Source organism: Montipora capricornis, chromosome 7 (assembly GCF_036669925.1).
Source record: "Montipora capricornis isolate CH-2021 chromosome 7, ASM3666992v2, whole genome shotgun sequence".
NCBI lineage: Eukaryota > Metazoa > Cnidaria > Anthozoa > Scleractinia > Acroporidae > Montipora > Montipora capricornis.
Genome location: NC_090889.1, coordinates 20377203 through 20389702, shown reverse-complemented (window position 1 = coordinate 20389702; position 12500 = coordinate 20377203). Strand labels below are relative to the sequence as shown.

General features: G+C 40.2%; 1 protein-coding gene across 1 annotated transcript; it reads right to left on the bottom strand.

Moving 5' to 3' along the window:
• Window positions 1–1066: 1066 nt before the first annotated feature.
• Window positions 1067–10440, bottom strand: LOC138057672 (uncharacterized). The gene is made up of 7 exons (XM_068903607.1): window positions 10354–10440; window positions 7212–7347; window positions 6074–6346; window positions 5092–5234; window positions 3926–4043; window positions 2939–3220; window positions 1067–1891 (listed from the first exon to the last, which is right to left on the bottom strand). Exons 1-7 carry the CDS (start codon window positions 10388–10390, stop codon window positions 1579–1581), a joined length of 1302 nt encoding a protein of 433 aa, XP_068759708.1. The 5' UTR covers window positions 10391–10440; the 3' UTR covers window positions 1067–1578.
• Window positions 10441–12500: the final 2060 nt, after the last annotated feature.

The window sequence follows — 12500 nt, the reverse complement described above, 5'->3', positions numbered from 1 at the left end:
CTTGACCCGTTTAGACGGTCAAGGAGCAAAAAAAACTGATGTATGATCAACGAGGACTGAGTTCACAAGAGCAATATTAGAGGACGTTCAAGGTGCAATATGTGCAAGAAGATGTCAAAAACGACGGGATGAATACCAAATGTTATTCATGCAGAAGATATTGAACTCCAAATATGATTAAAACCGTGCTAACCACAACTAAGCCAACTATTATGTTTTGGATTCGAAGGACAGTCACTTCTGGCAGCGATTAGATAATTAAAATAAATGGTGGTGAAATTTCGAGTTATGTACACTCTAAAAGAGCAAGTCCGGCCGGTAATCATTTGTTTTCCCTCCACTTGTCAACGTGGAGCTCGAGAAGTCTGGTAATGACTATTCTCGGGAGTTATCGCAATTCAACCAAAAACGACTGCGTGGGAAAATGTTCCATTGGGAAACCTCAACCGCTCCAACCTGAACCGGTTGCGGATGAAGAGGTTGATCCCAATAGAATACGACATATTTAATTGACCGCTCCCCATAGGGTTTTTCAGGGCCAATGAAACACAACGAAACGACAGAACAGAATAACAACAACTTTTTAAGAATCCCAACTGGCTGGAGGCAAACCAGTTGGCTATTTACAAGTGCAGCTGGGAAGTTGAACCAGGGACTACCAGGATCAAATTCAACGAGTGGTCAGAGCGGCTCTTGAACCCGGTATCCCCGGATCTCAAGGCAAGCGCTCTAACCACTTGGCCACACTGCCTCACGACCTCTGTTTCGCTCATCCAACATGGCCGCCGTGACGTCATGTGAACAGACTCCATCGGGAACTCAGCGGACAGCACAGTTGCTTTCGTAAAGTTGAATATAGCATTGCAGGAGGTGTCTCTACTAGGTGTCTAGATATATCCAGCTTACACCTCATTCGTCTATGAGTAAAGCGATGCTGCTCATCGCGCGAAACCCGATGGGCCCTTTTGTGCATGCGCTCAGGCGTTTTTTAAAAGGTTTCACTTCAGAGCTATTTGGTATGACAGTCCTGTATACAGCAACGGTACTGGAAGTCATAAAGAGTATATAACTTGAGCAATCAAAATTTTTATTTTTAACTAATCTTGCCCTCTGTAATGTATGGCTAAGTTGTGTGCATGGATATATTTTGATTTATAGGTCAACTACTCCGTAGAGCATGTAGGATTATCATTGACCCCGTTCCCAGGAGTTTTCTCGTCGTGGGGACGAGGTTGGTGCTGAGACAATCTCTTTTAGAATTTCAAATTAAATATTTTTAACGGTTATTCCTCACGTACGGGGAGACGACTGCTTTATTGTACCTGTCGCTAAAAAACACGAGAGTTTTTTACCTATTTCAAGTGCTATAGTGTTTTTAAACATAAAGTGCCTTAAATAATATAAACTAATTTAATTAAATAACAAGCTTCAACAATGTGTTTAATAAACTGCTCGAAGACACCAGACCTTCGACGATATTCGGCTTTCTATTATTCTCGTGTTTCTCCGATTTGATCCAAGCGACCCGCGCAGGCAATGGGGAAACGAGTGGGTAGTCTGGTACTGAGTCCACGAAAGTCAAGAAAATACTTCCATGATCAAAAAGAAAATGGCAAACGCTAAACATAACCAGGGCTTAGCGACAACAAACTGTCCTTTGTTCACTCTAGGGATCGCAGAACTTCTTGTATCCCTCTCGATAGGTTTCTCAACTGTGAAAGGAGGATCCCTCTCGATAGGTTTCTCAACTGTGAAAGGAGGATCCGTAAATTGAGCACAAAACGGGTTGAAGTTGTCGTAAATGAAATTGACTTCTTCCTGTAGTTCTGAATTAACTGTGCACATGCTAAGTGTAGCATTCTTTGTGCAACGCTTCGCTTCCGCGTATTTACTGAAAGAAAAAAGAAAGAGCTGAAGTTATTTTACCATTAGCAGGTCAGTTTCAGGCTTATGGAGCGCATCCGCGAGAGCGTAACACTTGAAGAGCTTCAGTTTTGCATTTTTAAAGTTGATTGTGAATAAAAGTACATTCAAAGTCGTCTGTCCAACTCTACAATCTCTGTCCTCTAACAAGTCTCCGATATTTTTACCATCTTGACCTGTAATCAGATAAACGATAACTGCCTTAACTCGGTGTCAAGGCCATGGGAATAACTTTGCGAAACTTCAAAGTTCATTTAGCTGTTGATAATTGATCGTGAGTGTAGCTTAGTTGTTTCTAGTTTCCCTCGGAGATTTGGCATCGGTTCTGAGAAGCAAAGTGGGATATCCGCCGACTCAGTAAACAAACCTGCATTGTGATTGGCTCATTGGAATGTGTACAACTGTTGTGATTAACCAATTGTGGCAGAAGTGAGCACGTGAATTACAAGCACATGCTCAAAAACCTCGATAGAGCAAGTTTCAATCGAGTGTCGTAAAACCAAAACTAAAGTAATTACTTTGGCCAATCAAAAAGGAGGAAGACAATCCGGTAAACCAATCAAAACTCAAAGTAATTACTCATAGTCGACACAAAGCGCGGGAAAATGTGCACGCATAAGCCATGATTGGTTGGTTTCACTTCTGATTGGTTGAAAAAATGGCGCGAGAACTTTGAACCAATTACGGAATGAAGTAATCATAAACTAAAGCAATTCGCTAATTACTTTCGACACTCAATTGAAAGTCGCTCTATAATATTAATATACCAGCTTAAGCACGCCACTGGTTTGAGCGACGGATACAAACCAGAATTGTTCGCATGCCAGGATCCTGACAGTAGTCTCTCCCAGATTTTTAAACTAATCGTCTCCAAAAGTGAAAAGATACTTAGCAATATAAATGTGGTAATGCGAAGACAACTTTAAAAGGAAAACGCTTACTTCCGGTTGCCGTCCGTCGCTGAAAAACGTCGCATGCTTAAGCTCCCTATTAAATTAAGGCAATCCATACCCACCGGCAAAGAGACTTGTCCGCTTTGTTTTCTTTGTACGTAGCAATGTAGCTGGACTCGCATGTCTCCTTTGCTTGAACGTAGTTCTCCTCACAGTGACTGCCCCGAAGTTGTCGCGGATAGGCAATCTTAAAATTGATAACATCGCAGAACATTTGCTCGTAATAAGATCGGCTGCTGATAAACCATCTCTTGATATTTCTCATGTCGAAACTGGACACATTTTTGAAGCACTCAAAGGCGATGTTCTTTGTGCAAAGGTAATACTTGTTAAAAAAAGTTCGCCTGAAAATAGAACAAAGATCAATTTTTTTTCTTATGGTCACCACTCTGGGCTTTTGATGTAGATATATATATTTCAAGGAATATTTGTTTCATATTTGATTTTTGCTTTTGCCCTTAGTAGTTGCCATTCGTGTACCACTCAATAAATAGGCCATTTTCGAGTTCTTACGGCTGGACTGGATCTAGCATGAAATAGAGGCTAATGCTGGCAAATCTTTTCAAATGCAAATTAATTTGCCCGCATTAGCCTCCATTTCATGCTAGATCCAGTCCAACCGTTAGAATACGAAACTGGCCTATTAGTTTTGAATATGATGGTAAGGATGACTAACGAAGTCCTGGCTTTTTAAAAGTAAACAAAAGCTATTGCATGATCAGGTTCCAGTCGTTTTAGAGTCGGAGAAGCGATTTCTCTACTCTATGCCACTCTCCTGTGTTGGTAGTCTTTCAACAAAAAAAGAAAATATAACTTTTTCGTAAAAATTAAAATTTTATTATTTTAACCTTAACCAAGAGCAAACATTTCGCTGCTGTCGAACTTGACCAAGTTTCCTGGACCCGCAAAACAGTTTAAAAAACGGCACGCACGCGCCGATACCATTATCATTATGAAGGTCCGCGTCTCAATAAAAATTTGCATGTTTGTAATTAATCGGTAGAGCTTACATAAAAGTAAAACTTAACAAAGTATCTGTTTGTTCCAACCTGCAGGGTTTTCTGGGTTCCTTCTGGAGGGTTTGCACGAAACTCGAAATGCATTCTCTTGTTTTGAGCGAGTATTCTCTTGCTGTGCATGCGCCGGATGGTTTGATGGCGTCCCTAGCTGCAGCGACAAGAGAAAGAAATTCATGGATTAGTTCATTCATTCATTGAGTCGAAGACCGTAAGAAACCCTTCAATGCACTTCTTAAAGGCCTGAAGTTCACAACCGGGATGCATGCGGCGTATTTCCTTTTATTATATAAACACCAATGAAATACCAAGTGATATCTTCACACGTGGACATGTCATTTTTACACGTGAAAAGATCACTGTTGCTAAGGTTACATTCGATGTCTTTCTCGTGTTGAAAAATATTTCACTCGTTCGCTGCGCTCACTCGTGAAATATTCGAATACACTCGAAGAGAAATTTCGTATCTCCGTGGGCCATATAATATCCTTTATTTATTCTATAATTCAAGGGTTGGTATATATCGAGAGTTCATTAGCAGTTGGCTATATTGTCCATATCTCATCTCCGAGTTATAGCCTTAACTCGTGAAACGGCAGACTGATGCTTGTTTTAGTTAGTAGCTCGATATCTTTAGTTGACAGGCGGAGGCAGTGCTGCCCATTGGTTTGGGTGCTTGCCTTGAGATCTGGGGATCCCAGGTTCAAGACCGGTTCTGACTACTCCTTGAATAGTCCATTTCCGAGTTCATGTCTGCCTCCTTCAAAGCGAGTCTCAGTGTGAAGTTTTTGTGATGGTAATTAGTTCTACTTTACATATGAACGAAAATTAATTTTCATAAGAAAAACTTCGCACTTGGACTCGCTTTGAAGAGGAAGCAGACATGAACTCGGAAATGGCCTATTTTTTCTTGGTAGTCCCTGGTTCAACTTCTCGGATGCACTTGTAAATAGTCAACTGGTTTGCCTCCAGCTAGTTGGGATTCTTAACAGTTCTTTTTGCTGTTCCCTTCTGTCGTTTCGTTGATTGTGTTTCACTGGCCCAGAAAAGCCCCCATGGGGAGTACTCAGTTAAGTATGAATTGCGTTGTATTGTACAGGCAAGAAACGAACTAAAATAAAAAAGGTTTCTTCGATTCTCGTCCTCGTCGATGTCGTTGTTGCTTAAGGTCCCGATCAAATTTGCAACGCCCAACTGACCTGGCTTTCTATACGCGTCTTGACCTCCAAGGCAGTGCGGATTGTGCGAGTCACGATACAACTCCATTGTTTTGTCCACTGTCCGAGATTTCTTGCATCTTTCGAGTGCTCGTGTGATGCATCTCTTAGCCTTCTTGAATTTCCTAGCATAAACAGAAAAATTAACGGGTATGTTAGTTTAAGAAAGGTTTTGTTAAACTAAGCTTAGCTCAGAAGATCCTAGACTCTAAAACCCTCGTCCACAAAAGCAATTTTTTTGTGACATTTTTAAGTGGCAAATAAATACGACCTTGTAGATGGCGAAACATATTGTCGACAATTTGCAATTAAGTAAGGTCAGCAATGCCTTTGGACAGAAGAGATATAAAGCAGAAAAAAGGCGAGGTTGCCTAGTCGTTCTCAAGCGGTGCCCACTTGGAGAGGTAGGAATTTGCCATGTGACGAGTCGTTTACAAGGGCAAGTTTTCGTATTAGACAACTTTTATTTGTCGCATAAAAGCTAACCCGCCAGCTTTTCAGCGATGGATTTGTCGCATGAAAATTGGAAAAAATTTCCTCGTCTATACGAGCAACTAAAAATTGTCACATAAAATTCGCTCTTGTACAGGCTGGGCTGCCAACTAACAAGAAACATCAGGTGGAAATTGTAGGTGTAAGTATTAAATGATGCACCTTGTCTTATTAAAAGCTGGATAACGTACGAAATTTATTGGTATAAACAGGACAGCCCAAAACGAACAGAATTAAGACATTGATTATGCCAATGCATCATAATTTCTGAAAAGTTCCAAAAGGAATGGTGTGTACCATTTGATGTCCCAACCGGAATTTTCCTGGTTTTCCGTGTAAATTGTAGGTGCCTCCAGTCTGAGGGTCAGCGGTGGTTTTGAAAAGCCAACCTCGTCCCCAGGGCGCTTTTCCCTGGCCACCCAAAGCCAGGTCAGTGCAACTCTGCTGATACAAGAAGAACTTCCGCTCTTACCTGCACAAAGAGGGACTTCCTTTATCCTCCCTAAATGTCTTGTGAAATGATTGGGCACACTTTCTTGCCTTTTCAAGTGCTCGCACTGGACAGTCTCGTGACTTGAAATTCTTAAACGAATTCAACATCCCATCCATGCAAAAATAGCTCCGTTGTGCGATGATGTCATCAGACCGCGCTTTCAGTAACTCCAGATTTTCAGCGTGGGTCTCATTCTTGCATTTTTCGACGATGTTTTGGACGCAGGGACTCAACGTTTTAGAGAAAAGTTGCCTAAGAAGGCATAATAATATGGTATCAACCCCAGCGAAACACTCTTAATACAATCTTCTATGATTCCTGTATATTCTTCCTCTTAAGCCTGGTCCTCACTAGCGACGCAATCACATGCACAGTCTACAGACACAGACATATTTTCATTTATTAGTGTCTTTCTCAAGGAGCTGACCAAGGGGATTGAACCTCTATCTCTCATACTTGGCCTAGAAATCAACCCTTTCTCGAATAGAAAATCAGTAATAGTAATCCAACCTCTGTAAAAGTTAATCAAAAGAAAGCTATCTCAGCGTCCAGAGAAATATAAAACCTATATACGCGGGAAAGGGTTAACTCAAGGAATTATAATAAGTGAAGAAAGAGACTCTACTTGATGAGCTTTTGCTTTTGCACATATATGCGCTGTGTAGATGAAATCAAACGAAAACGATTGTATTTCGTATTTCGCGAGTTCTTGAAAATTGCACGAGCAATTGGAGGCTATGGCCCAGGTCCATAATCACGCAAAAAAAGAAGGAGAAAGAATTATTATATGGGATAAAACACCAAAAAATGATCTTTGATCTTGCGGGACTAAGCCAGTAATCCCGAGCTGGCAACATAGCTCCATCTTTCCCGCTCGGGTAGCCAATCACAGGGCGGGATTTGGTTCATCTTGCCCGCTCGCGGAGCTAGTCATATTATAAATTAAAATCAAACGAACAGGCACAGCGTCCCAACTTCAGTTTCTGATACACAACGTTGTATTAGTATTTGCAAGGCATTTCTGGTCCCGAAACCATACCATTTTGTTTCTCTTTATTATCTTGAAAACTTATTTAAATACAATTTATTTTCTTTTGGAAAAAGTGACCTTTCATACCTGCAATTCTTTTGTGGATTCTTTCTTAGGTCCTCATAAAAATTGTTGCTGCAACTCTTTGCAGCATCCGTAAATGTCTTCTGTGAGCAGGAAGACGCCGTTATCTCGCTCAAACAAGTCCCCACTGTAAAGAGAACTGAAATAAGAACAAATAATATTCTTCAGAGGGTTCTGTGAGCAAATAGCTGCATGAGAAGTGGTTAGGATGGGTTTTCTCGAACGACGCAAGGAGATGCACAGTCAAGAGATACAGAAACACTTAGTTGTTCAGAAATTAGTGTCTGCTATACATATTTAAAATAAGAAAGGAAAGGAAAGGAAATGAAATTTACCGATGTGAGACTGGAGTTGACCTCACTGCTTTTCTTATGTAAATTATTACTAATTAGCATGACAACATCATTCACATCAGAAAAGGAGGGAAGTTTGTATCATAACAAAGTCAACACCAGCCTCACTTTCATTTAAAGGCCAGGTAACTAAGCACACAACTGTAAAGAAGTCTATAGATGGTTTTCACCTGACGTCATGGCGTCCATGTTGGTGTACTGAACAATAGAGAAAAAGTCTTTTGGGAATTTGACTCTATTATAATGCAAAACATGAGCCATAATTTGCCATTGTTTTGTACACCAACATGGCCGACTCGTCACGTGATTGAAAACCATCTATTTGGGACACTGTAAACTGAAATCAACAATTTGACACAAATCAAATCAAATGTTAGTTTTTGAGGAAAGAGGAAAATCGGAGTACCCGGAGAAAAACCTCACGTTGCAGAGCACAGAACCAATAAACTCAACCAACCCACATAAGACACCGAGTCTGGGAATTGAACCCAGGCCACATTGGTGTCACCAATACGCCCGCATTGCACCTCTGGGTGCAATGCGCCCATGGGAAGGACTGGAAACTAGTTCCTTGGCGACGGGGTAGGGTTCAAGCTTACGACCTCCGCAACGGATGCCCAACCCATTGAGCTACCAGAACTCTTAAGCCCGGTTGTTCAAAAACCGATTAACGCTAATCCCAGATTAAAAATTAACCAAGGAGTTTATTTCTCTACCCCGAAATGTTTTTCCACGCTGATATTCGTCAAAACTTTACATTAGAAGGAGTCAATCTTAAAAACAAAAAGAAGCAAAAGAAAATTTCGCAAAAAAGAAAAGTTTACGCTAATCCTGGATTAAGTTAATGGGCTTTCGAACAACTGGGCCTTGGAGAGCTAGTGTAGGTCATTTATCTAGGTCCTGGACAATGTATTTCGCTGGTCTACTTAGCATCACGTTTACGTTAAACGGAAAACGTCGACTTGCCGTTTCACGTTTCACGATAATTGAAAGTTGTTTGGGATGGTAAATTGTGAAGCAACTATCCAGCAATTAAATTGGTCCGGTTAGGAAAAGTTACAGAATTTATCTGAGGTCGTGTTCTATTGGGATCATCCGTTTCAACCGCAACCGGTTTAGGTTGAAGCGGTTGAGGTTTTGCCAATAGAATACTTTTCCAACCGTTTTCCTTTGAAACGCGGTAACCCCTGGGAATAGATATTACCAGACTTCTCAGCGTTGACAAGTAGTTGAGGGAAAGCAATACGGCAGGAGCCCGCGGTCGACTTTTAAACGACAGCGGTCGCTGCCAATGCTTTTTCAACCGTTTCGACCCAGTTTGATGCCGGTTGAAAAAGTTGATCAACCTAATCAACCGAAAACGGTTTTTCCGAATTGATCACTAAAAAGCAACCAACCGACTCAACTAACTACAAACGGTTGATACCAATAGAACACGACCTTAGTTTGGATGGTCTTTTACATATAACTCCAGAACAGAACAGCAAAGACCAGGAAGACAGACGAAAACAGCATATATACTGAAATGTACAAAACTTGAAAAATGCACGTGCAGGGCGAGCAGAGCCAGTGTTTTTGTTCATTAAAAGCTAATTGTTTTCCAACGTTTTCTTGTTCGTTGAAGTCTTCGTAACTTTAAGGTCCCTGCTAACTTAGATGCTAAGGAAGATTCTAAGTAAAACAACTGATACTAACAGTTATTTTGCCTCTATCGGAACAAATCGGTTTCTAGTAAATCGTTTCAGTAATTTTTAGATGCATTCGAGTGCAGTAGCTTTTATTTCGGTCTGTTACATCGGCCAAAATTGATGAAGAATCCGGAAATGTAAGTCAAACCGGCAAGGCAAATGCTTCAAATAGTATTCCAACTAAATCATTCAAACCCTCTCTGGCTGGTCTCCAATTTAATGAGAATAGCAAGTGATGAATATTAATTGAGCCTTGTGTGCTGAAACCTGGCTGGAACCGTGGCGCTTATCCAACTTAACCCTATCTGGCTGGTCTCCAATTCAAGGAAAATTACAAGTGATGAATATTAATTGAGCCTTATGTGCTGAAACCTCGCTGGAACCGTGACGCTCTTGCAACGCCCTTACAAAAACCGGTTTTTTGAGCCGGAAAAAGGTCTTACAAATAATTTTTGGTCGTTTGACAATGGCCATAATAAATATTACATTAACAAATTAATTATAAATCGGAAGCCCATTAAAAAGACACTCAGCGAACCATGTATAGTCGTTTTATCACAGAAATGTTTAAAATCTTGGGCCATCGGATCAAGCTAAGTGATTATGTGTGTAGTTGACGAACAAACCGCTTTTGTGCGTCTTGGAAAGATATTTTGTCTAAACTCTTATCTCCCCATTAAAAGTTTGTATTTTGCTTATCTAAGATGCACAATAAGAAATTTTAAGATGTAAAATTTTCTGAAATTTAGCTAGGTCTCAGGATACTCTGTAGGCCACCTCTTTCTTTCAAAATATGGAACTCGGTTAACAAAACAAAGATAAAGTCTTTTAAGGGCTGTCGGCCTTGTGCAATCTCATCTGTGTTAATTTCGAGATAAATTATTCTTCACTCTACTATGGTGAAGTTTATGGTGAAGTTTATGGACGTAAATTACTTGGTGAAAAGGGAATATCAGTCGTCAATCACTAATCGATATTTGGCCAGCACTAAATATTGCCACTGATTCGGCAGATAAATTACAATTACTGAACTTGCATGAGAACTTAATATTTCCAAAGGCTTAGCTGAAAAAGGGATAGCACAAAAGTGGGAAAATTACTTACCAGCTGTGAAGAAAACAAGATATTGAAAGCCCTGCATTTTGAAGACGGATGCGTGGCTAGATGAACTGATCGAGTTCGCTCTTCTTCAGCTTTAGAGCGTAATTTTGGGAAAACCCTTTGGTCATCAACTATTTCAAACAGGGCATCCGACGACACGCCCAAACTGTGTTAAAGAGAGTTATCAAACACACGTGATAAAGGGATGTGTTTTGGCACGCAGGTCAAGATTTTCAATAGCGTTATATTGCATCTCTTTCACAGCGCATCACTCACTGGAGGGCATTGGGAAATATAAGTCTTTTCCACCATCGTATCTATGTATTTGCTTTAAATTAAGAGTGAGGCATTCAGAATTTTTGCCTGAAACGAACGGTATTTCTGTTCTGCGAACCATACGTAGTCGACTCAACCGAGGATCATGGCGGATTATTGAATAGATATGGTGAAAATATCAGAATAATACACAGACAGCCGGTGTTAATTCGAGCGCTTGTAATACAAGTCGAGCTTGCAACATTGCTTTTTCAGTTAGGAAGCTCTGCCACTCAACAAGAGCTGGGATATTGAATAGACTCAGGTGAAATATTCATGCATATTCGCTTAATTATTGTAAACAAGACAGTTAATTTTTTTACCCCAGTTAAATGAATGACGTTTGTATTTGTCATTAAATGGAGAAGTTTAATATAAAGCTCCCGCACGGGCAGGAAACGGAAGTAAACTGTTTCCTTTTAAGCTTCCCTTGACACTACGACCTTTATATTTCTGAGAATCTTTGACTGGTATAAAAATCTGAGAGAGACTAGTCTTTCCCGGCAATCGAATTGTTCACTTCCGGTTTACGTCCATCGCAAAAACGGGAGCTCAAGCTCACGAAGTTTTAGCCACAGACACTGAAAGCAAAACTGAGCTGTTTGCTTTTTGACTTGTCTTGAAACCACTACATTTATATTGCGAAATATTGTTTCCTTATTAGGGACGATTGATTTTAAAATCTGGGACAGACCACTGGCAGACGAAATGGTCACTTCCGGTTTCCTTCTGTTGTTCAAAGGGGCTTAAGTACACGCGTTTTTGAGATGCGGACGGCAACCGCAAGAGAACATGTCCCCCAGATTTTTATATTAATCATCTCTAATGGGAGAAAAGATACTTGGCAATGTAAATGTGGTTGTGTTAGTTAGGAGGGAAAACAGCTCACTTCTTGGTTGCTAGTCTCAAAATAAGCCCCCTTAGTAATAACCCCTAATAATAACTCCGGCATACTCGGAAAAATCTGAATGCTCCCATGGGATGATTTGCAACGAGCTATTGAGTGAGCTGTTGTTTCGTCGAAAGACTTGGCCACGGCGAAACGACGTGCAAACCGCTTAAGAATCGACCAAAGACCTTTTGATTTTTTATTCACATATTTTAAAACTGAACTTCAGGAGACTCGAAAGAGCTTAGGGATATATTTAGCTTTGCTTCTTGTATTGTTTGTTAATGCAGATTCAAACGTTTTTTCTTTACATGTGTTTAGTTCAACAACATCTTTACGCAGCTGGTGTGATGCCAGCCTCCCACGCAGACGCACTGCGTCACGCGCGGAAAATCCCTAAAAGAGCATATGCGTGGGAGGCTATTTTGTCGGCCGCGCACTTCAAAAATTCTACACGGGACGTGCAATTGACGTCAAAGTTTCGAAACGGAAACTTGTGATTTTTATACTGACTTTTCACAAGTCAATCTTTTAATAGAAATTCAAAACAAAAATAGAGACAATAATATTATCGCAGAAATCTTAAAGTCACTCTACGCTGTTGTTATTATCAAAATCTTCCTTTTATTATCTTAATATGTACTAATTAGTAATCAGGAGATGAAAATCGTTGAAGGTTGTCAGTGACTTGTAATGCTTTGCTTGTATTAAAGACGTTCTCAAATTATTGAGCTTTTAACAGTTTAAATAACTCGATGTTTTAGCACGTGGTTTAAAATTGAGTCTTTCACGAGTATCAAAGCTTAAAAAAATAATTAGAGTCCTGTTATATTGATTAAGGTGGGTATTGCAATTTAATGATCTTGTTTCTTAATTCAACATTGGAAATCATCTCTGTTGTTGAATTTGACATGCAGATAGAGGCGAAATTTGCATGCAAACCGGA

Coding starts and splice junctions, on each gene's coding strand:
- LOC138057672 (XM_068903607.1), bottom strand. CDS start 10,390: ATGCAGGGCTTTCAATATCTTGTTTTCTTCACAGCTG. Junction 7,348..10,353: donor TCTTGTTTTCTTCACAGCTG/GTAAGTAATTTT, acceptor TTCTTATTTCAG/TTCTCTTTACAGTGGGGACT. Junction 6,347..7,211: donor AATCCACAAAAGAATTGCAG/GTATGAAAGGTC, acceptor ATGCCTTCTTAG/GCAACTTTTCTCTAAAACGT.